At 44.6% G+C, this 23,706-nt stretch overlaps 1 protein-coding gene across 4 annotated transcripts in view; it reads right to left on the minus strand.

Moving 5' to 3' along the window:
• The window catches only part of MTMR14 (myotubularin related protein 14), an 89,530-nt gene that overhangs the window by 61,437 nt on the left and 4,387 nt on the right, over nucleotides 1-23,706 (minus strand). For all 4 annotated transcript variants that reach the window (XM_061618904.1, XM_061618905.1, XM_061618902.1 and 1 more), the window contains exons 2-9: nucleotides 21,149-21,297; nucleotides 13,703-13,811; nucleotides 12,699-12,774; nucleotides 11,370-11,430; nucleotides 9,989-10,111; nucleotides 4,338-4,411; nucleotides 2,665-2,735; nucleotides 676-750 (exon numbers count right to left, since the gene is read on the minus strand). In XM_061618904.1, coding sequence (XP_061474888.1) covers nucleotides 676-750; nucleotides 2,665-2,735; nucleotides 4,338-4,411; nucleotides 9,989-10,111; nucleotides 11,370-11,430; nucleotides 12,699-12,774; nucleotides 13,703-13,811; nucleotides 21,149-21,297 — 738 coding nt within the window. The remainder of the gene's footprint in view (nucleotides 1-675; nucleotides 751-2,664; nucleotides 2,736-4,337; nucleotides 4,412-9,988; nucleotides 10,112-11,369; nucleotides 11,431-12,698; nucleotides 12,775-13,702; nucleotides 13,812-21,148; nucleotides 21,298-23,706) is intronic.

Genomic DNA, 23,706 nt, shown 5'->3' on the forward strand with positions numbered 1-23,706 from the left:
GCTACCTTGGTGGACCAAAACTTAAACCACTTTCAGCTCCACAGAGAAAGAGCAGATAAGATGGGGCAATACTGATGGTACACTCCATGAGGCTGTCAGAAAAACACCACCAAATCAGATACAGACTGTAAAGCATCTCACAAATTAGTCCATGTGCCAGACCAAAAATCAATACCATGTAAGGTGCCCTGTACTCTAGCCTGGACAAACTAGACTAGCTTTTATATGCTTTTAATCTAAACAGAAGGCTGAAGCCTTCAGATTTTTTTTCCGCCCCCCAGGAATCCATGGATCAAACCAGAAACTAATACAGAAGAGTTACTCAAGCATCATCATCTGTTCATTTGTATGCCACTTTCCCAGAGAATTGTGCCCAAACTGGCTCACAACGTATTAAGTGAACAGCAACAATTAAGGAACATATTAGAAACAATTAGAAATAATAATATCAATAGACACAAAAATAAATAAAGCCATGCAACAATGTATAGAATATGAATAAGCTAACCTAATTAAATAGATTAAAGTAACTAGGAGAAATTCAACACAAAAATAAAATAGTAGTATACAAAGCATCTTCATTTGTGGTGTAAGCTGTTATACACCATTTCCCTCCCCCCACCAGAAACCAGGTGGGAAATTTTTGCTAGTGCAAATGCCATTTGCCCATCTTACCTGATACTCACTCCAGTCAATGTTCAATGGCTGGGTGAGAGAGGGTGGGATGCTGAGAGGAGCATCTACATAATCCTGTAAAGAAACAGGCACAAAGTCCATCAACAGCAGGACGATATGACAAAGGATGTACTAGAAATCCTACACTAGAAACAGGATTGTGGATTTTACTTTTACATTCCTCTTGTCTAAACCTCAGCTTTGGGTTCTAGCCATAGGAGATCCAAGTCTTTCAGCTAAGCATTTAGGAGAAGTTTCCTACTGGTAAGAACAGCTGTGGGACAGGCTGCCTCAGGAAATGGTTGGTTCTCCTTAAATAGAGATATTTAAGCAGGAGAAGCCTAGTGAGTGGGCAATTGTTTTATAGATGGCAGTTGAGTTATGGCGAGAGCCCAAACGCAAGTCATGAAAGTATTGTGTGATTCATGGCGTGCCTGAGCTTTTGCTATTTTATCTTTGTATTGATTTACTGTACTGTAATCTTCTATTTGTGCTTAACTGTAGCTTTATTGTATTTTCTTTTGTATTAATCTGTTCACTGCTTTGGGGGCCTTGGCCACAAAGCAGTATAGAAATAAACCGATGATGATGTTAGATGGCCATCTGTCAGAGGTGCTGCTGTTGCATCCTGCATTGCAGGCCCTGCATTGAGCTGGGGTTTGGACTAGATGGCTTCCAAGGTCCGTCTCAGCAATACAATTCTAAAAAAAGAGCAGTCTATGAAGCAAAAATACCCTTACAGCTTCCGGGCCCATTTGGAAAAAATAAAAGTGGCCACATGGCCAATGACCCTGTTTCTCCACAATCAAATGGCTTTCAAAACCTTCCTCCCAATCTGCGAAACCTGATTTATAGTGGTTCACAAGTGTAGAGGAAGACGCTGTGGAGTATGGTATTGCATACCTGCCAGCTTTGAATGGCACAGTATTTTTGCCTGCATTATGCCTCCCAGTTGTGAACTATGTCACTGCTGTGTTCTCTTCTATGGGAGGAACAAGCCTCTCGGCTGTATGCTCTTCCAAAGGATTTCTGAGAGCGAGTTGTCCAAGAAAAAAAGGAGAGAAGCAAAGCCGGGGAATGCGTCAGATTCTCGGCCCTCTTGTGGCTGCAAGTGTGAAGGTGAGGCAGGCAGTGCTGGTGCTGCCAAGGCAGGCAGAAAACTAAGTAGACACCGCTGACTTTCTAGAAGTGTCTGGAAACACTTCTTTCTGACCTGAAAGCTTTCCCCACCTCCCACCACACATTCCGTGATGTGCAAAGGCGCCTGACAAGTGAAATGAATTATTTTAACTGCTATGGGCCAATCTATACACTAATACAGATTTGAGTCTTCCCATGTTTGTGTAGCCAAAATCACATCATTGATGCACAAGAGACAAGTATTGGCAACCTCAGGGTTAACCCCAAGGTACAAAATCTTCAGGGGAAAAACAAATGGGGAGAAACGCCCAAAACAACCCCTTAATAACTCAGCTTAGTAACTGGGAGGGGAAAAACATCTGACAACTAGAAGGGAGATGGGAACAGAAGGAAATGGCTGGAACAGGAGAACACAGAAACATAAATGTACATGAATTACAGAAGGAACCATCTCACTGTCTGGACAGGTCCCTTCATGGTTCACACTGAATCCCCCCCCCCGAAATACCCAAATGGAAAAATGGTCTTCAAAGCAACCTAGCAACTGAGCATGCTCAATGGTCACAGAATACTGATGTAACTGGGGGGTGGTGCACAAGGGAAAGAGAAAATGGAATATAAAAGATGGAACCCTGAAGAGAGACATCCCACACTGCAGGGCCCCACTTGCAAATGCTTACAGCAAACTCATTTGCTCCCAGAGTCCATTCACAAGAGGCTTGGCCCTTGGGCAAAAACCAAGAGCCCTGCAATTTTTTTAAAAAAAAATATATTTTACGAGAACTTAACACAGAAGGGTTCTAACTTGAACAGATTTACAGCAACTCTGCTCCACTGCCTGCCCCATACCTGCTTCCAGTTAAAAACGAGCCCTTCCGCCATGTAATCCCGCTCTTTGTACTCCCTGAAAAATTCACAGCCTGCATGAAGAGAAAAGGGGGGGGGAGAGGGAATCAATGAATGAATGAGGCCAATATTATGCAGGGCTGACATCCTATCCACCCACTTTTGAGGCACAGGAAGAAACTCTGGGTCTCTCCTCCGGAATCACAGTCCCCAGAACAAGGAGCACATTAGGACTGGAGCTGGGCAGTCACAAGGAGTCAGAGAAGCAGTCAGCCTGGTTTGCAGCAACAGCACCCTCTAGCAACAATTTGGGACACTTTCATTCCTTAACCTGTGCTTTAAAGCATTTGCTCCCAGACTGTTTTATTCAACAACAGAAACATTTGTGCCTGCAAGCAACATTCATGCTCACAAGTGATTCATATACAACCATATGAAAATGCCTCTACTGCATTTTTGGTGTTGCAACACAGTGGCCAATTTTTAAAATAGTTTCTCTCTGAATGACAGTGTGGTTTCTCTCATTCATTTAAGCTAGGATATGAAGCACAGGTGCCCAGATCCATAATGATGGATATGCTGAAATGGGAAAAGAAGGTTTGGGGCAAATGTGTTCAGGGTGTCATGCCATCTGAATTCAAAATGGATTCTCTCATATACACACATGGGCACTTTCTAGATTGGTTTGAGCAGTCTTCAAAAACTAAAAAAAAAAAAGGCTTAACCATTTCAAAATCACGTTCTGGAGGTGCAAATTCACCCATGGCTTGATGCAACCTTAAATGGAACATTCCCACTATGGGCTTCCCATCCATTAGAACATGTGGCACACCTACATATGTCCTTATTTCCCCATGTAACGCTTCTCTAGGAACATCCCATAATGTTTCCAGAGTTTATGGACTTTCCAGGTTAGCATCTGCTTTCCACGCTGTGCCTTGCTCCTTTGGCCGAGCTGCACAACAGAAAGGCCGGCCTTGGAAATAGGAGGGAGGAGAGACTAAGTTCCAGCATGGCAAGTGAGCAGTGAGGCCAAATCCAAGGGCATATCCTTCTGCAGTCATACATTATCCCAGCATGCAACACTGATTTGCACCGTATCCACTTTTGATAGCTATGCTCCCATGGGAGGTGGGGGGGGGGAGAGGGAGAGAGCGCAACACATATCTCGGTCTAAAAGCTATGATCAGAGGCAGTAGACACTTGGCTTCCGCACAGAGGAGTCTTGTATTTTCAGAGTGCTCACCTGAAATACAAAGGAACTCCTCAGTCAGGAGATAAGGAGTGACTACTGCCCCTAATGAAGAGCAATGCTATTCTTGAAATACACCGAGTGCAATAAACATAGGCGCATGTTTGCAAATAAAAGAAATGATTTTACTCAGCACCCTTTAAGACTTTAACTCTTTGGGTATGGGGGTGGGGTGCTCACTGAGCTCTTATTTTTTGCAGAAGCCAGTCATAACTATTATGCCCTCTTCCCACTAGACCAGCTCTCCCCTCCCCGTAAGCTGGCACACACCAGATGTTTTGGACTACAACTCCCACGGCTGTGTTGGCTGCGGTTGCTAGGAATTGTACTCCAAAACATCTGGAGGGCACCAGGTTGAAGAAGGATGCACTAGACATATCCAGCTGTGGGTTGCTACTTGTCCCTGAGGACATTCCCTTCCTACCTGGGTATGGGATAGAGAGGAGGGTGAAGTCGGCATAGCGCTGTGCTTTATCCACCTTCTCGGAAGATGTCACGCTAAGGAAGGAAGGCAGAGAAACACACACTACATGGGCGTGAAGCCATTTAGCACGGTGTGGCAACTATGGCCAACCTCACAAGGTTGTCCCTGTTTCCCGTTGCCCCCAACTAGAATCCTTGTAGTCTATCAGTGTGTTTTAGGTTTACAGAGCTTGACTACACATTCAGGATCTCTTAACAATAAAGGTGTAAGCTAGTCTTTGTGCTTAATGATCCCAAGTAGGCACTCTTGTTTACGATCGTAAGCAGTACCTGGCTGGTTTACCCTTCATTCCTACTGTTCAATGAAGTTTGCTTTTTAAAAAAAAAATTATGAATGGGGTGGGGAGTTAGAAATGGTATTGTGCTGAATATATAATACCATAATCCAGTTTCATTTATGGAGTTGAGCTTTGAAGCTCATGGTTACCTGTTGGAAGGGACCCTGTCAATACCCAGAGGAGCTCCCTTAAAATACTGCCTAATTAGACAACAATCATAGAATCATAGAGTTGGAAGGGGCCTTGTAGGCCATCGAGTCCAACCCCCTGCTCACAGCAGGAAATCCACAGCTAGAGCATCTCCCGCAGATAGCTGTCCAGCCTCTGCTTGAAGACATCCAGCGAAGGGGATCCCACCACCTCCCTAGGCAGTCGGTTCCATTGCCGAACTGCCCTTACTGTCAAGAAGTTCCTTCTAATGTCCAATCTGAATCTACGCTCCTGCAACTTAAAACCATTAGACCTAGTCCTACCCTCTGGGGCAGCAGAGAACAAATCTGTACCCTCCTCTATGTGACAGCCCTTCAGGTACTTAAAAGAGTGCAATCATGTCACCCCTCAGCCTTCTCTTCACCAGACTGAACATGCCAAGTTCCTTCAACCTTTCCTCATAAGACTTGTTCTCCATACCAGCTATCATCCTCGTCGCCCTCTTCTGAACCCGCTCCAACTTTTCTATATCTTTCTTAAAATGACGTGCCCAGAACTGAACGCAGTATTCCAGATGAGGCCTGACTAATGCAGAATATAGTGGGACTATTACTTCCCTCGACCTGGAAACTATAGCTCTGTTTATGCAGCCCAAAACCGCGTTTGCCTTTTTTGCTGCAGCATCACACTGCTGGGTCATGTTCAACTTGCGATCTACTACAATTCCAAGGTCCTTCTCACATGCACTACTGCTAAGCCAGGTATTTCCCATCCTGTACCCATGCATTTTGTTTTTGTGGCCTAAATGCAGAATCTTGCATTTGTCTTTATTGAATTTCATTTTATTAATTTCAGCCCAATTTTCTAGTCTATCCAGGTCCCTTTGGATTTTATTCCTGTCTTCCATTGTGTTAGCTATCCCTCCCAGTTTCGTATCATCCGCAAACTTCATAAGGCTTCCCTCCACCCCATCATCTAAGTCACTGATATGTTGAAGAGTATCGGCCCCAGGACAGAACCCTGTGGCACTCCACTCGAAACCTCCTTCCAGTCCGAAGCAGAGCCACTGACGACCACTCTTTGAGTACGGTTTTCCAACCAGTTGTGAATCCACCTGACAGTATTTCCATGTAGTCCGCATTTGACCAGTTTGCTAATCAAAAGGTCGTGGGGGACTTTGTCAAACGCTTTGCTGAAATCTAGATAGATGACATCTACAGCATTTCCACCATCTACTAAGCTAGTGACCCGATCAAAAAAAGAGATGAGATTAGTTGACAGGATTTTTTCTTGACAAACCCATGCTGGCTCCTACTAATCACAGCATTGTCATCTAGATAGTTGCCAATGGACTCTTTTATTATCCGTTCTAATATCTTTCCTGGTATTGAAGTCAGACTGACCGGCCTGTAATTCCCCGGATCTTCTTTTTTACCCTTTTTAAAGAGCGGGACGACGTTTGCCCGTCTCCCATCCTCCAGCACCTCTCCCGTTCTCCAGGATTTCTCAAAGATGATGGGAAGAGGTTCCGAGAGTACATCCGCAAGTTCCTTCAATACTCTGGGATGCAGTTCATCAGGCCCTGGAGATTTGAACTCATGTAGGTTAACTAGGTATTTCCTGACTATCTCCTTATCTATCTCGAACTGCAGTCCCAACCACTTACTGAGATTGCTACCGATGCAAGGTTGCACACTGTTCCCTTTTCGGGAGAAAACGGAGGCAAAATAGGTGTTGAGCAGTTCTGCCTTTTCCTTGTTATCTGTCAACATTTTGCCATCCTCATTGAGCAGCAGTCCCACCATTTCCTTGGTCTTTCTCTTGCTTCAAACATATCTGAAAAACCCCTTTTTGTTGTTCCTCGCTTCCCTCGCCAGCCTCAGCTCATTCTGGGTTTTAGCTTTCCTTACGCTATTCCTGCAAGCCCGAGCCGCTAGTCAGTACTCTTCCTTGGTGATGCGTCCTTCCTTCCGTTCTTTATACATGCTCTTTTTTACTTTTACCTCCTCCACCAGTCTTCCGTGTAGCCACATTGGCTTCTTCCATTGTTCTTTCTCTTTGGAATTGTTGGTTGGTGGGTTGGTGGGTGGGGGGTGTTGGGTGGGGGGTGTTGGGTGGGGGGTGTTGGGTGGGGGGTGTTGGTTTGTTGGTTCGTTAAATTTCTATACCGCCCGACTAGCATAGCTCTCTGGGCGGTGTACAACAGAGAAATAATACAACAAAGAAATATAAATATACACAGTATATAAGTAGCCAAACAATAATAATAAACAACAAACTAATGAAAACATCTCAATAAATATACAATTAAGCAATCCCCACACACTTCACAACAGTGTCTAACAAAAATATGCTGTAGTCCAAATAACAGCAAAAATGAATCTCCAAAATTAAATCTTGACCCCAAAAACAACTAAAAAACAACTAACCCCAGTAGTCTATAGACATCCTGAGCAGCAGGTTCACGCGCACGTACACACACACACACGGTCTCTGGCCCCTTCAGCAGTTGCTGTTTTTGTAGCTGGAGAGAGACAGGGCCCCACCCTTCCAGGCCAGGTGGAAATTAGCCAGAAATGCAGGGAGCAGGTCTTGCAGAAACTCACACAGGTAGATGGTCTCTGGCCCCTTCAGCAGTTGCTGCTTTTGTAGCTGGAGAGAGACAGGGCCCCACCCTTCCAGGCCAGGTGGAAATTAGCCAGAAATGCAGGGAGCAGGTCTTGCAGAAACTCACACAGGTAGATGGTCTCTGGCCCCTTCAGCAGTTGCTGCTTTTGTAGCTGGAGAGAGACAGGGCCCCACTCTTCCAGGCCAGGTGGAAATTAGCCAGAAATGCAGGGAGCAGGTCTTGCAGAAACTCACACAGGTAGATGGTCTCTGGCCCCTTCAGCTGTTGCTGTTTTTGTAGCTGGAGAGAGACAGGGCCCCACCCTTCCAGGCCAGGTGGAAATTAGCCAGAAATGCAGGGAGCAGGTCTTGCAGAAACTCACACAGGTAGATGGTCTCTGGCCCCTTCAGCAGTTGCTGCTTTTGTAGCTGGAGAGAGACAGGGCCCCACTCTTCCAGGCCAGGTGGAAATTGGCCAGAAATGCAGGGAGCAGGTCTTGCGGAAACTCACACAGGTAGATGGTCTCTGGCCCCTTCAGCAGTTGCTGCTTTTGTAGCTGGAGAGAGACAGGGCCCCACTCTTCCAGGCCAGGTGGAAATTAGCCAGAAATGCAGGGAGCAGGTCTTGCAGAAACTCACACAGGTAGATGGTCTCTGGCCCCTTCAGCAGTTGCTGCTTTTGTAGCTGGAGAGAGACAGGGCCCCACTCTTCCAGGCCAGGTGGAAATTGGCCAGAAATGCAGGGAGCAGGTCTTGCGGAAACTCACACAGGTAGATGGTCTCTGGCCCCTTCAGCAGTTGCTGCTTTTGTAGCTGGAGAGAGACAGGGCCCCACTCTTCCAGGCCAGGTGGAAATTAGCCAGAAATGCAGGGAGCAGGTCTTGCAGAAACTCACACAGGTAGATGGTCTCTGGCCCCTTCAGCAGTTGCTGCTTTTGTAGCTGGAGAGAGACAGGGCCCCACCCTTCCAGGCCAGGTGGAAATTAGCCAGAAATGCAGGGAGCAGGTCTTGCAGAAACTCACACAGGTAGATGGTGAGTAATACGTTCTTCATGAACTCCCACGCTTCTTGGGCTCCTTTTTTCTTTAGTCTATCTAGCCACGGGATCCTACCCATCATTTCCCTGACCTTGCTAAAATCGGCTTTCCTGAAATCCAAGGTCCATGTTTGACTATATTCTTCTTTGGCTTTCCCCAGAATCACAAATTCCAGCATTACCTGGTCACTTTCCCCCAAGGTACCGACCGCTTTAATTCCTGTGACCAATTCGTCCGTGTTAGTTAAGATCAGGTCCAGGATTGCCGATCCCCTTGCTCCTTCTTCTACTTTTTGAAAGAGGAAATTATCAGCAAGGCCCATCAGGAATTTATTGGAGGCTTTGTGCTTCTCAGAGTTTGTCTCCCAGCAGATATCCGGGTAGTTGAAGTCCCCCATCACTACTACTTCTTGCCTCCTTGAGATTTCAGATATTTGTTTGAGAAAGGCCTTGTCTACCACCTCTTCTTGGCCAGGGGGTCTGTAGTAGACACCTACTACCATGTCGGTTTTATTTGTTTCTCCATTTATTTTTACCCAAATGGTCTCTACCGGACCCCTTTGTTCACTCTCTTGGATTTCCATAGAGGTGCATGGCACAGACTTGGAGCCAAACAATACATTGCACTGCATGAGGATGGGGTTTGCATTTCTGAATGCTCCCTCAGTTGTATAAGACATCCTCCCTGCACAGAGTGAGCCAGCCCACAAGACAAGGCTTAGTGTCGCTTCTCCTACTACTACACCCATGGTGCATTGCAATGTGAGGAACCATTCAAAAATATGACTTCCCCCCTCCTTTACATTTTCAAGTGGTACAATCTAGAATTTTGTCACCTCATTCTGTGTAATATGCAGAATGACTCTTAAGTTTTGTGTAGCCAGAGTTCAGGGTGTGCTATGCTGGAGAAAAACAAACCCATTCCATCCTTTGGGGGGGCTCTTTGTAAAAGGGCTGGAGACAAGAAGTGCAAAGAGGAATAATGACCCTAGGAATGGCTGCTAAAAAAGAAACCTGCTTACCATATCCACATAGTAGCAATAACTGGGCTTTCTTTTTTCAAACAAACTTTTTCAATTTCATTATATCTTTATTCCACCCTACATCAGATGCAGGGAGCCTTTGGTCCTCCAGATGTTGCTGAACTACAGTACCCATACGCACCAGTAAGCATGGGCAATGACCAGGGTTGATGGGAGCTGTAGTTCAGCAACAAGTGGAGGGCCACAGATTCCCCATCCCTGTTCTACAGAGCTCAAGGCATCACACATAGTCTCTTCCTGCCTTTTACCCTCACAATGCCCCATGAAGGTAAGTGAGGCCAAGCAACAGTGACCTACTCACGATTACCCAGTAAGCTTTATGAGATGGTGGGGATTTGAACCTCATGGAGTGTACCTGATCTAAATCCAACTGCTGTGCTACACCTGCTCTCAGCAGCATTCTTTAGATGGAATGCTACTCAAAACTTGCCTGCAGTCAACTGGAACCCAAAACTCACAAATGCCATCCATACGTACTTCAGGCCAAACTTCACTTTCTTGTTCTCCACCATCAAGTCACAGATGTAGGCAACCGACAGATACCGCAAGAGCTTGATGTCATGACCTCGGACCTTGTCAAACAGCTGCGAGTCTGCATTTCTGAAATGCAGGACAAGAAAATGAGACTTTCCCCAAGAAGGAAATGTGAAGGGCTCAGCTAAGCAGAATCAAGGTGCAAGATACATCCCAATGAAAAAAAAAACCCATGCAGTAGTCCTAATGCTCTACAATGGCCAAGACCAAGGACATGATGAGGCAAGCAGCTCTGTGCAAACCCCGTTGATTTCAACAAGGCCTGCACAGGAGAGCTTCCCCAATGGATGCTGCCCCAGCTCTGTATTAAAAGCATCTGAAAAACCTCTCCAGAAAAATGAGTTACCAAGAACCTCCAAAGAGCAGAGGAGAAGAACATGTAGACAAGAGCATCTACTCTGAATACGTAAACTGATTTAGGTGTTGTGACCTCACCCCTTGCCTTGGAGACAGTTTTGTAGGGCTGCTGAGAACCCCAAAGAGCTCTCCAACAACTTCCTAAAGTTAGGGTCTCCAGAATAAATTTGGAGGAGAAGCCAAGCCAGACCAGCTAAACAATCATGTCTTGAAGGCACGCATGTTCTACGCTACTTTGTGAGTAGCAAATAAATAAGCCCTTGAGGGAGAATTTCAAACTGTCCAAAAATTACCAGAAGGAATCATCTTAAAGCTACAAACTATGCCCTGACCTTGGGGCTTATTCTGCTGATGGGGTTTTTAAGTCCTGCTTTAAACTGTGTTTTGAACTCTGCTTTTGATCTTATTGAAATTTCTTTAAAAAAGTAGTTGGTATTTTTATGCTGAGATTTTAGTCCTGTTTTAGGATTGCTTTTGATGAGCTGTTTCAGTTTTTAATTCTGTTGTGAACCACTTTGAGTGTCTTCATAGAGAACAGCAGGTTATACATTTGCGGAATTCAAAAAATACACAAGACAAAATATTCGCAGCAAGTACAAAGGACTCCCTCTCAGTCCATATGAGCCTTACTTCCCCTGACTTCTGCCACAGTCACCCAACTCGTGCTCTTGGAGCCCAAGTTTTCCTTTCCCAGCCCCACCAAAATAATAATCTTGGATGGGCCTGTCACCCACAGGATATCGGCCACTACTTCACCCATACCACAGCCAAACACTTCCCTGCCTCAGGATCCTGAAACAGGACAGGTAAAATCATGGAAGTGCAATTTTTTTTTTTTACTGTAATTCCATGGTGGCAGAAAGGGTCCGCCTTACCTTTCTCCCTGCCAAGCCAACATAGACCAGATCCACTCAGAAAAAGAAGTTTAAAACTATGTCTGACATATTTGTGGGTGGGTGAAACAGACCTGAAAGCAGAGTCCTCTTCCGACAGTTCCTCTGTGTCTGCCCAGGCATCGTCTGAGCCCCCTGCAGAGAAGCCACCATCAGCTGTTTAGTAGTCACAGCCTGTGCTAGAAACAGTGCAATTGCTAACTCCAGGCACTTTAGTCAGCAAGGGAAAGAACCTCAACACATCTCCTGCATAGTACGGTTCTGGACTTCCCATGTGTTCGGTACTGTAAGATGCTGTCTGTGATTATGAATGAGTCCTATCAACTGATCAAGCCTGCCCCCAAAGAAGTGACGTACTCGCCTCCCCACAAGCTAGAGAGACGTTACCGAGGGAATTGACTCACCTTGGCTTTATGAGAGGTTTTGTCTACTCTAACCACCCTATTGGAAAGGCCACTGCTTCAGTTCCTCACCTCATGTCATTGATGGGGAACTGGGACAGATGCAGTAAATTGCTCCAAGGACATGTAAAGGTATGTTTACTGCGTTTAGATCCTACCTTTCCTCAAAGTTGCTCAAGGCAGAGTACACAGTTCGCCCCTTTCCATTTTACCCTCAAAACAACCTTGTAAGGTAAGCTAGGCTAAGATATAGCGACTGCCCCAGGGTCATTCAGTGATCTTCATGGCAGAATGGGGATTTGAACCTTAATGTTGTGAAGACCTCTTGCAGGCATATGAGCAATCAGAAAAGACAGGGAGAGTGTGAAAGAGGAGCGAGTCTTACCATCAAGCACTGCTCCCCATAACTAAGAGGGCAATTATCTAATTTTCATATTTTGCAAATTTTTAAAGCCAGAAATCAGATTTTTTTTGTGCAAAATGCAATTTTCCTGACACAGAGATTTTGCTTAATTTCTGAAGCATAGTATCTACACAGTCATGGTTGAAGATTCAAAGAATGTGAAAGGAGCCACCCTAGTCACAGATCACCTGCATGACCAGGGATTTTACCAATTGCTTCAGCACTGAAGACAGCTCCATACCCACAATGAAGAGGCCCTGTGAAGCCGACTCCAACACGGAAATAGGAAGCTCCTGCTTGTGAAGGACACGGGCACCCGCAAGACAGGGCCACAAACCATTACCACTACCTGACACTATACTTTGCATATGTATGATACTTCATCAAATGTATTCTGCTCCTTGCAGAACTTGCCAGGTTTAGCTTTCTAGATGACACAAGTTTGGTTTACATTTTGAACTAAGCTGCTATCCACGAGGACAGCTCAAGCCTGCTGTTTATGCTAATTCTCAAGGATGCTTCTCCAACTAGCATTATAAACAGAGTTAGCACACAACAACTATTCCCAAATCCAAACCTCCCTTCCCCTGCCCCCTTACCTGAGAAAATGTAGTTGTATCCTGTGCGGCCATAAAGTTCCCCCCACCCTGCCAGGGTGGCTGATCGACATATATGCTAGAGAAATAGAAACAAAGAATGACCATCAAAGCACAGAGAAGCAATGGATCTGGCTCCTCTTCAGGCCTTTTCCAATTCCAAATCAAAAAGTGGCTGGTTTTGCACTTGTGGATAGCTCTATGCCTTCCAGAGAGATGTTTGCAAGGCTCACAGGTCAGGCTTAATTACTTCCCAACCCCCTGCCAAGCTACACTTCCCCATGATTCTACTTTGCATCACTATTTGCAATTCCTTTTTAACTAATATCAATTTCATTAACATGCTATTTGAACCTTTTTTCCTCAAACCCTAAATGAACAGGATGAGGATGGTCTCCGTAGGATCCTTAGATTCACCCATTTCACTCTTAGGAAAACTCCAACTTCCATAGCAGGGCTGAAACAAATTTTCAGCCACAGTCTGCATAGGTGCATGCCCGTTTGATGGTGCCTTCAGATAATTTTGTTGTTATGTGCCTTCAAGTCGATTATGACTTATGGCGACCCTATGAATCAGCGACCTCCAAGAGCATCTGTCATGAACCACCCTGATCTTGTAAGTTCATGTCTATGGCTCCCTTTATGGAATCAATCCATCTCTTGTTTGGCCTTCCTCTTTTTCTACTCCTGTTTTCCCCAGCATTATTGTCTTTTCTAGTGAATCATGTCTTCTCATGTGTCCAAAGTATGATAACTTCAGTTTCATCATTTTAGCTTCTAGTGATAGTTCTGGTTTAATCTGTTCTAACACCCAATTATTTGTCTTTTTCGCAGTCCATGGTATGCACAAAGTGAAGGAAGGATGCCAAGCGAGTCTTGCATCCATTTTTTAGAGCATTCTGGTCATGTCTGAAGGCCCCCTCTGGCAAATCCAATGACAGCTACGATACATCCACACAAGGAGAAAATCAGCCCAAGCAAGTTACAAGACACACACACAGCTTTACCTTTCCCTTGTACAGGATAACGGGGCAGACGAACCGCCCTCTGCACCTGGCCATTTTACTACGGTGGATGAGGTCTTGCAGCTTGCCGACTTGGACAGTGCTCTCAAATCTATTGGAAGGAAGAACAGATCATTATCTCCACAGGTACCAATTAAGATTATTGGGGGGGGGGAGGGAAAGGGAGAGGTGTTGTCTGGATGTGCTCTCAGGCTACAAGTGACTGAAAATTCTTATCTTGGCATACATCCAATCAATAGCCTGGCAGCTTCTATAATTTAGCTTTGAAGCCCACAGCCAGGGGAGAGGGGAGGAAGGCACCAACAACAAAAGACTCATTTTTGTTAACTCCATAGACACAAAGGGTGCACAACTCACATTTCACTGGCTTCTTGTTGAAAGGGCTTGAGAATGAGAAAGAAGTTGAACAGATTCTGGGTCCCTGATGCAGATTAGGTCATAACTGTGAGCAAATTTTGACCCTGCTGCACACACAGGTGATCCTGTTCTTCCACCAGGATGGCATACCAAGGCAGGCAGAGAAATAGCAACTGGGATCTAAACCCAGATCTCCTCTGTCTAGATTAGGCTTCAATTTGTTGAATGATTTTTTGCCAACTCCATTAAACTTCCCAGACACTCTTAAAAGCCTCTGTAAACCAAAAAGTTGCTGTGGCAACCTGGACCTCTGTTCATGAAAAATACATGAACTACAACATTTTCAGTTTTAAAAACTCTTAAGTATGAGCAAGAACCAAGTACTGCTGGCTCAAGCCTGTACAGTTCACACATCCAGCCAGTAATAGAGTCTGGTGAGAAATCACTTTACTTGGTCACGTCACTGCTGCAGTAACAGCCCCTGCCAGAGGGGTCAAAGGCAGGGCAAGAACTCTTCAAGGGGGGTTCTCATAACCATCACCACCCGACTCCGTTCAAAGGACAGGCAAAGAGGACTACAACTGGTGATTCACTGAACACATGGTGGGGGGTGTAAAGGAACCGTTAGCAGAATACTCAAAAGCAAGGGACAGGTCAGAGATGGGGAACCTGTGGCTACATGCTGTTAGACTACAACTCTCAGACAGCATGGCTAATGGTCAGGGACGATGAGAGTCCAGCAGTAGAGCCAAAGGGCCATAGCTCAGTGACAGAGCATGTGCTTAGTCTGCAGAAGGCATGACATACGTTTTTGAATTCATGTATGATTACATCTACACCTCCATTGCCAAAAACACACACAAACTGTTAATATGTGAGGAACACTTGCTTCCAGTTTTCCTCCAACCAAAAATCAATTCATTAAATTTGTATCCTGTCCTTCCTCCCAGAAGGGGCCCAGGGCAGCAAACAAAAGCACTAAAAGCACTTTAAAAATCCTAAAAACAAAATACTTTAAAACATAACATCTTTAAAAACATCTTAAAACAAAACATCTTAAAAACATCATTAAAAAAATAAAAACATCTTAAAAAGCAATTCCAGCACAGACACAGACTGGGATAAGGTCTCTACTTTAAAAGGCTCGTTGAAAAAGGAAGGTCTTCAGTAGGCGCCGAAAAGGTAACGGAGATGGCGACTGTCTAATATTTAAGGGGAGGGAATTCTAATGGGTTGGTGCCACTACACTAAAAGTCCACTTCCTATGTTGTGCCGAACAGGCCTCCTGATAAGATGGTATCTGCAGGAGGCCCTCACCTGCAGAGCGCAGTGGTCAACTGGGTATATAAGGGGTAAGACTATCTTTCAGGTATCCTGGTCCCAAGCTGCATAGGGCATTGTAACCTTGAACTTAAATTTAACTTTTCATTATCCAAAACTTTTTTTCTCTAAATTAAAAGAACAATGTATTCCAACCAATGGTCAAAAAATTATTGTTTTATTTGAGCCAGGACACATCATAGTACAGCGAAACGTATTTGTAATGCATGAATCAGTCCTGAAAATGTGAAGTAATAACTTCTGCTGATGTGCAGAGTACATCACAACAGAGTAATTATAATCAGCCTCTTATGTCTGAAATTAGGGAGAATATCTTCCAGGTTTAGGGAAGGATGTAGAGTCAGTCAGTGTGATATCCAGACAGGCATAGAGCCCAAACATTTCATTCTAGAAATTCACTCACAAACTCACAACAATGCAAGCAAGAAATAACAGCAGCAGCATTTTACTCCATTCTGCATTCAAGATATTCTGAATTTAAGCTAGGGGAGGTGCTTGTTGGAAGCAGATCCACACACCTTTTCTGGAAATACTCTGGAACATCATGAGGCTCAGATCAATCTCCCTTGCCCCACACAGCAGCCACTGCAGTTTTTAATGAATGAATGTAGGGAAATGCTTAATCCAATTCACAAAAATAAATGCAAAATGAGTCAGTAAAAAAAATAATAGATCTTTATTATAAGTAGAGACCTTACCCCAGTCTGCGTCTGTGTTGGAATTGCTTTTTAAGATGTTTTTACAGCTTTAAAAAAAAGTTTTTAAAGATGTTTTCTTTTAATAAGATGTCTTAATATATTTTAATGTCTGTTTTTATGATGTTTTAGAGTATTTTTGTTTGCTGCCCTGGGCTCCTACAGGGAGGAAGGGCAGGATATAAATTTTAATAAAATAATAATAATAATAATAATAATAATAATAATAATAATAGAAAGAGAGTCACACTGCGTCCACTGCTGCACTCTCTCTCTCACACACACACGGTCACAAAACAAATACTGAACAAAACAAAAACATATCCTCAAAGTAGGAAACATTCCCTGTTGCTTCTCTGGTTACCAGAACATAGTGACAGCTATGGGAAGATCTGGCTTTCAAAGAAACAGCTCTGAGCATGCCGAGAACAGATGTATGATTCTGGTAGCGCTGGAAGGGCCTCAGTCTTCCCCAGCCAATGTAGTCTCCTGTACTGCCCTCATAACAGAAGGACAGGAAGCTGCACAACTGGGGCTGAAAACCAGGCAGCCCTCCTAAACACATATGGGAGGGACCTCTTTACTATAGTAATACTTTTAGATTAGGATTGGATGAATGATGCACATCTGATTGGCTAGCTAACAGGAGACTGACAGGGATGTCTCCAGATATTCTGCTGAGTTCAAATGGAAGCATAAAACATATGTGGGACAGGAAAGTGTGTGTGGCTTGGAGATTCTGGGGAGAATTTTTTTTTTAATGTGCTTGACATTGTCCTTGGGAAGCCCTACTGCAAAAGCCTTCTCTAGAAGTCTTCCGGCCTGGGAGGCAATCAATTTATTGAAGGCACGGACAATGATAGGATCAAAAGGAATGATAGGAGAAAATGAATGTATCATCTGCTTCAGAATCCCAACCCTCTCTGGAACTTCATGCCCCCAAAAGTGCCCACCCCACAGCTTAAGAAGCACTGGCATAGAGACAAGGATTCACTTGTGTAGAATAGGCAATTCAACAGGCACATTCATTATGAGAGTGCTGAGCTTTTTCATTCACAAGTAGGCATATTTGAAAACTAACTACATTCTTTTAAAACCTGGAATCAAGGATAAGTTAGAAACAGCAGCTGTAATTTTCATTTGTTGTAAAACATATCCCATATTCATAATTTGTTCCCTCATCTTCAATACACTAAGTGATTTACTATAATTGGACAGAATTATATATGTGGTTTTTACGTGGGACACTAAACCTGTCAACTTGTAAGGGACGGTGTATGATTTTTTTCCAGAAGCAACAATCAATTTTCTAATTCTTTCTATGCATCTTGAATGGCTCCAAGTTCAAGGCAGGCACGGCTACAGTTCCTTAGGAGCAAAGGCAGGACTATTCATCACAAGCATGATGGGAGCTAGCTCATGGCTTCAAGTGCCAACTGTTAGCTTGTCAACACTCAAAAAACCCTGGAAGTTCACCCTTCCTGGATTTGGGGAGCAAAGGAGATGACTCGAAGCTGGCACACCAGGAGTTCAACTCAAGCCCTACCTACTTCAACCTGAGTATTAAAAAAGTCATGGGATTGGGAAGGACCATTCTTGACCCCCAAACAGGGTTGACCTCCACCCAACTTCTCTGCACAGATCAAACTACGCTCACCATCTCAATGGAGGAGCTTCTCAGAACCTGACTTTAGAGCAAACTGTCAAATGTGTCAAGCAAGCCCCAAAAGCTACAGCAGGAAGGCAAATCCCATTTCATGGGCAGTCACGAACCAAAAGAAAAACCCTTTCCCAACCTCAAAGGTGGCAATTAAGCAGATTCAGAATGAGATACCCTCCAGAAAAAAATGGGTGCATGCACAGGGGTGTGCACAGAACTTCTTGCCATCCTCTCACTTTGTAAGCTGGTACTCATTATCTTTCCATCCTACCACATAAGGAATGCTTGGCAGGCTGAAAGCTTGCTCATTCTTACAGGAAAGTAGGGGGCAGCATGGCTGGAGTCCTTCATAGTACAGAATCTTACACAAATCCTTCCAGCTTAGGTCACACACCATCCTGGTAGCAACCTTTTGTTCCAAAGTTGTGTGTTATATACTAGGAAATGTGGGATTTGTGGGAGAAGGGGAGAATGATTCTAGGCATGTGAGAGGCAAGAACGGGGAGCCGTGAAGCCCAGTGATCTACCATCCTCATTAGGCTACCCTCACTTAAAAGCCCTCAATATTTTGAGTGCAAAGTGAAGCAGATTGCAAAACAACCAGAGAGAGAAACAAAAAGAGAAGCCAGCAAGGACAGATGTTTCCATTACACATAAACAAGCAGTCACCAAGTACAAAAATGGCCCCATGGTAACAGCTTCAGGATTATAGCAACTTAGGTATTAGAAATGTGTCAACAACTCAATGCTGTGTCTCAAAATACCAATGTCTGAAAATCACATCAACAAGGTATAATCCTGCTGTATTCTCCATCGGGCTTAATTTGCCAAAAATGGCTTGGCATTCCAATCCCCAAGGCCAGACAGGAACAACTGGGCATGCGGGCCAGAGGGCCCCTAGTACTGCTCAAGGGTATCAGAAAAGTTTCCCATGCAAATTAGCCTACACAAATTTGCAAAGGCAAATTTCCCCATTCAAAAATCTTCTAGAAAATCCACTTCACTATTAAAACGCTCTGTGTGCTTAACCATCTCTAATGGAGAAAAAGACAAGTAGACTGAAATGAGCGACGTTTGGGATCATGTTAGCTCCTTTGAGCTACTGGGGTGGCTGAGGTGCGTTATACAACAGAAGGAGCAGGAGTAATACAGAAAGCCTCAATACAGGAAAGTAGTAAACCCTCCTCAGGAATACTTGGGCTGTGGAGTAACGTTTTAGTAGTTTGATTAACCAATTAGGATGCATCATGGTTTTGCAAATGTATGAAGTATCAGTAGGAAGCTTGAATAAAATTGAAGCATCCATCTGTCCTCTTCTAGTCTCCATTTCTCCTCCCTCAGCGCAATCTCAAAAAACACAGAGAAAGGTTTGGTAGCTCAAGAGGCCAGATGGTGCGTCAATTCAGCCCAAGGACCACCAGTTGCCAACTCCTGGACAAAATGGATCTCCTTTCCAACTCATTAAATTTGTAACTGCCATATTTTTCCAGGCTCTCACTGTAAAAGTGAGAGTACTGAAATTTAAGTTTGATTTTAAACAAAAGTTTTGCACAGTCCTCAGATTCCATGTTCATGGACAGAAGCCACATGCTACCTTTTGATCTCCCCAGTACATCAAACTGCCCAGCTTAAATCTAAGTTTGTTTTGGTTCTCCAGGTAGTTAGAAAAATGAAGTAAAACAGCTTAGAGGAACTGAGAGGGCAATCAAAGCCACTCAGGCAGAGAAGCCATGCAAATAATAGCACATGGTTACACCATGCAGCTGACGGGCACATTAAATAGCAGCACAGCTAAGTTGTGTTATTTATGAATAAAGTTTGCAAATGCAAATATATTTATTAATGCCAGCCATCTTAGTCATTAGATTTAGATGGAAAAAGAACACGCACCTTCTACTGATGAACGGCATTTGAGAATTTGGGGCGGGGCTCATATGGTCAAACTTACCAATACAGTGAGAATGTAAGAGGGAAGCCAACAGGATAATCATTTTGTACTTAAATGGGAGTCTTTTCATACAGTATCGTAACAATAAAGAACAAGATGCAGTGCAACCATATGGTATATTAGGAGTAATCTAACTAGCTGCTGTTTGTATGGAACCTTACTGAAAAATGTTTCATTTATTCTTTTTATTTTATTGTCCTTAAAACCTACTGGAGGTTATTTATGTATTTGTTACAATTTTAATTTCCTTTACTTTTATATGACTGTCTAAAATGAAATTTTGAAAGTTTGCAAACACTTTACTCACTAAAGATAAAGGAGAAGAAAAGCACGCAACTCACATTCAGCCCAAACACCCAAAGGAAGAGGAAGGAAACATAGGAGGCACGCCCAGAGAGTATCATTAGGCAATGGGCCGTAGAAAGCTGGGTTTAAATCCCTACTCAGTTACAAACTCAAGGGGTTGCCTTGGACAGGTTGCTCTGATTCTTGACATCCCATCAGAGGACTGGAAATATCAGCAACCTGCCTCTTGGTGATGCGGTGAGCACTCTGTGGGTTTTTACAGAGTAAGTGCAGTTAGCTCATTGCAAGCACAGGGTTATAAGTGTGAGGTTATGGAATAGAAAGAAATAGCAGGAAATATGTCATTGAACACATCATATATAACAAAATTCCCATGCAGAAATATATGAAGCAGCTCTAAAAAGATTCAAACCACATATCATGGTAAATACAAGATATACATGGCTCCTTACAGGGAAGTCACTACTATGCAGTACATTAGTCACATATGGCTTTAAAGTGTCCACAGTACCAGCCCAAGTGATTTTGCTGCCTGAAATTAAACCCAAATGGTGTCCCCCATCGCACCCCAATAGGATCAACACGTTATAAAGTCTTGCTGCACTAGTCCGACATTAATTCCTATCTTCATCTATCCACCCTTTACTCATGGTGCTGCCTGAAGCAGGTTGTTTTCATGCTGCTGCGTGGTGTGGCAGGCCTCAGGCCTCAAATGTCTAATATCAAGCCACTCGGCTCCCTATTATGGTACTTTGGCCCATTATAAGAAAACCTACTACTCTTGAAAGCTGTGTAGTAAAGAGATCTCAGAATTCTCCATGTGATTTCACTGAACCTAATCCCTTGTGGAGATGATGTGGGGGGAATGCTGGTGTACAAACAGTATAGAAGACTCTTGTTCCTAAGAAAAACACAATGGCAGCACCCAACACTGTTCACTTTTATGTGAGGACAGCCAATTTTACAGCCAAGTCAGCAAGACAAAAAGACCAGTAAGTGACTTGCTAGTAGCACATCTCCCAAAAATGAGACAAATCACGTACTTTGCAAGCCACATAGTGGTTCAATTTCATTTGGAAGAGACACAGTCCTCCCCTTACCCCAAGACAGTCATGACTTACGTGTGTCTCTCTTGATCAGTGCTCTCATATTCTAAGAAGACTATCAAGCGAGGGTAATGGCTGCAGAGTTCACCATTCACATTGTTGATCAGGCTGAAGCAATAGTCCTTGCTGAACAACTCAAGGCAGCATTTCTCAATTTGCTCTACCTATTCAAATCAGAGAACATCAACAGTTATTTATTATACAGCCAAAAGAGTGCCTGTATACTACAGCCAGCATCTACTTTTTGCATTCCACAGCGTTAAATTGAAAAAAACCCATGCTATTCTGATGCTTCCCATAAGCTCATTTCAAAACAAAGCCTTACAAAACTTATTGTCCTAAACTCAGAAATGCTTGCTTAACAACCCTGTCAATTTCCATGGCAATACACAAAACAGTAAAAGAGAATCGAGAATTCAAAGTGTAAAAAGAGAGAAAAAAAACCTGTTGGACTTATTTGTCAGAGTTCTCCTAATTTGTTGAAATTAATTAAAAATCAGCCATGTTCACAGAGTACCTGTACTCCTATTAATGACCTTGCCCCATACTCTGACCTTCATCTTCTGCAGTTTAAAAGTTAAAAAAATGCCTAGCTGATTTTTAATTAAAGAAATTTAATATTAAAGTCAATGATAAGCCTGAGCATGCTCAGTAAAAACCAACTGTCAGTGTTCAAAAAGCCACACTCACAGCTGCTTGGCTTGGCTAACCAGGGGGCCACACCCAGGCCAGACCTTTATTTCACTTTAGACCAGCCTTTCCCAACCAGTGTGCCTCCAGATGTTGTTGGACCACAACTCCCATCAACCTCAGCCAGCGTTGCCAACGGTCAGGAAAGATGGGAGTTGTGGTCCAACAACATCTGGAGGCACACTGGTTGGGAAAGGCTGCTTTAGACAGCCATGGGTTCCCACAAAGAATCCTGGGAAGTGTAGTTTGTGAAGGATGTTGGGAGGAGAGTCCTATTCCCCTGACAGAGCCCCACTGGCCAGATAGGTTTAACAGTCAGCCACTCTGACTGAAGCTCTGTGAGGGGAACAGAGTGTCTCCTAGCAACTCTCAGCACCCTTCACTAACTACATTTCCCAGGATTCTTTGGGAGAGGCCATGACTGTCTAAAGTGAAATAAAGGTCTGGTGTGGATGTGGCCAGGAACAGCTTTGGCTTAAATTTGGGTGAGAGACTACATGCGCCTGCTGTAGAATAAAAAGGTGGGGGAAACGCTGAAAAGCAATGATACTGTTCACAATGTTTTCTTCTTGGAAAGGAAAGGGGCTTTCCCTCTGCCCAGTGCCCACCCACCCAATCTCCTCCCCTCCCCTTTCCTCCCTCCCCCTTCCCTTCCTGCCCTCCTCCTTCCCTTCCTGCCCTCCTCCTCCCCTGCCTGCTTCTCCCCCAGACCAGTTCACCTATCCTAAGCATGATTGCACAGGAGTAAATCAAATGTTCAAACCTGCCCTTCCCTCCTCCTCCCTATCCCCTCCCTCTTGCCCTTCCCTTCCCACTTCCCTTGCTCTTCCCTCCCACTCCCCACTACCCTTCCAATCCCCTTTCTCCCTCCTCCTCCTCCCCCTCCCCTTCCCCTCAGCCCTCCCCTTCCCCTATGGTCAGTTTTACCTATCCTCACCATGACTGCATGAGAGTAAACCCTATTGAACTCAATAAGCATGTAAATTATCAGACCTGTCTTTCCCCCTCCTTCCGCTCTTCTCTTCCTTCCTCCTCCCTTCCCCTCTTCCTTCTTCCTCCTCCCTTGCCCACTCCAGCGCTCCATCCCTCTTCTCCTCCTCCCCCCCCCATGGTCAGTTTTACATATCCTAAGCATGATTGCACTGTGTCAGGCCCAGGATGTGACTCAGGAACCAGACCAATGGCTGTAGTTAATTCGTGTTTTATTAGGGTAATGTCCAAACAAAGACTGCGTTTTCTCATGAAGCAATACAGGGATACAGGTCCTGCGGCATTGGGAGAAAGTTGACAGAGCAAGGGACTTCTTCCTGCCTGTTCTTTAAGAAGGGGCCAAACGGGCGCGCAATCTTTCGCTCCTCCTTAACTGCCCCTCAAGTACTGCCCGCCTTCCCCCCCTTCTCTCCTGTCTTTTCAGCTGTCTGCGTGTGCGCGGTGAGGGGGGAAGCATCACCCCCTCCTCTTCTGAAGTTTCCGATTCCAGGATGGGGGATAGGGGAGGGGCTGATGGTAAACTGCCTCCCCGCTTTTCGGCTGTGAGCAGCCCTCCCTCTTCCCCCTCTTGCTCTGAGCCTGAAAGAGGGGGAGGCGTGAGAATGTCCAGGGAGGGCTCAGGCTCCCCGTTGCTAAGCGACCTTATCACTGGCAGTTCCTCTGTTTCGTCTTCGCTCCAAAGGGGGGAAGTTCCTCCCCCTTCCCTCTGCCATCCATCCAAATACTCTTCTCCCAACTCTCCGGGATCCAGCTCCCCGGGATTGGGACCCCAGCTCTGCCTTCCGACACACTGGGAGTAAATCCCACTAAACTGAATAAGCATGGAAACTTCCCCTCCTCCCCCCTTCCCTGCTCCCATCCCCCTCTTCCCCTCTGCCCTTCCTTCCCTCCTC

This window comes from Rhineura floridana, chromosome 3 (assembly GCF_030035675.1).
Source record: "Rhineura floridana isolate rRhiFlo1 chromosome 3, rRhiFlo1.hap2, whole genome shotgun sequence".
In the NCBI taxonomy this organism is placed as follows: domain Eukaryota; kingdom Metazoa; phylum Chordata; class Lepidosauria; order Squamata; family Rhineuridae; genus Rhineura; species Rhineura floridana.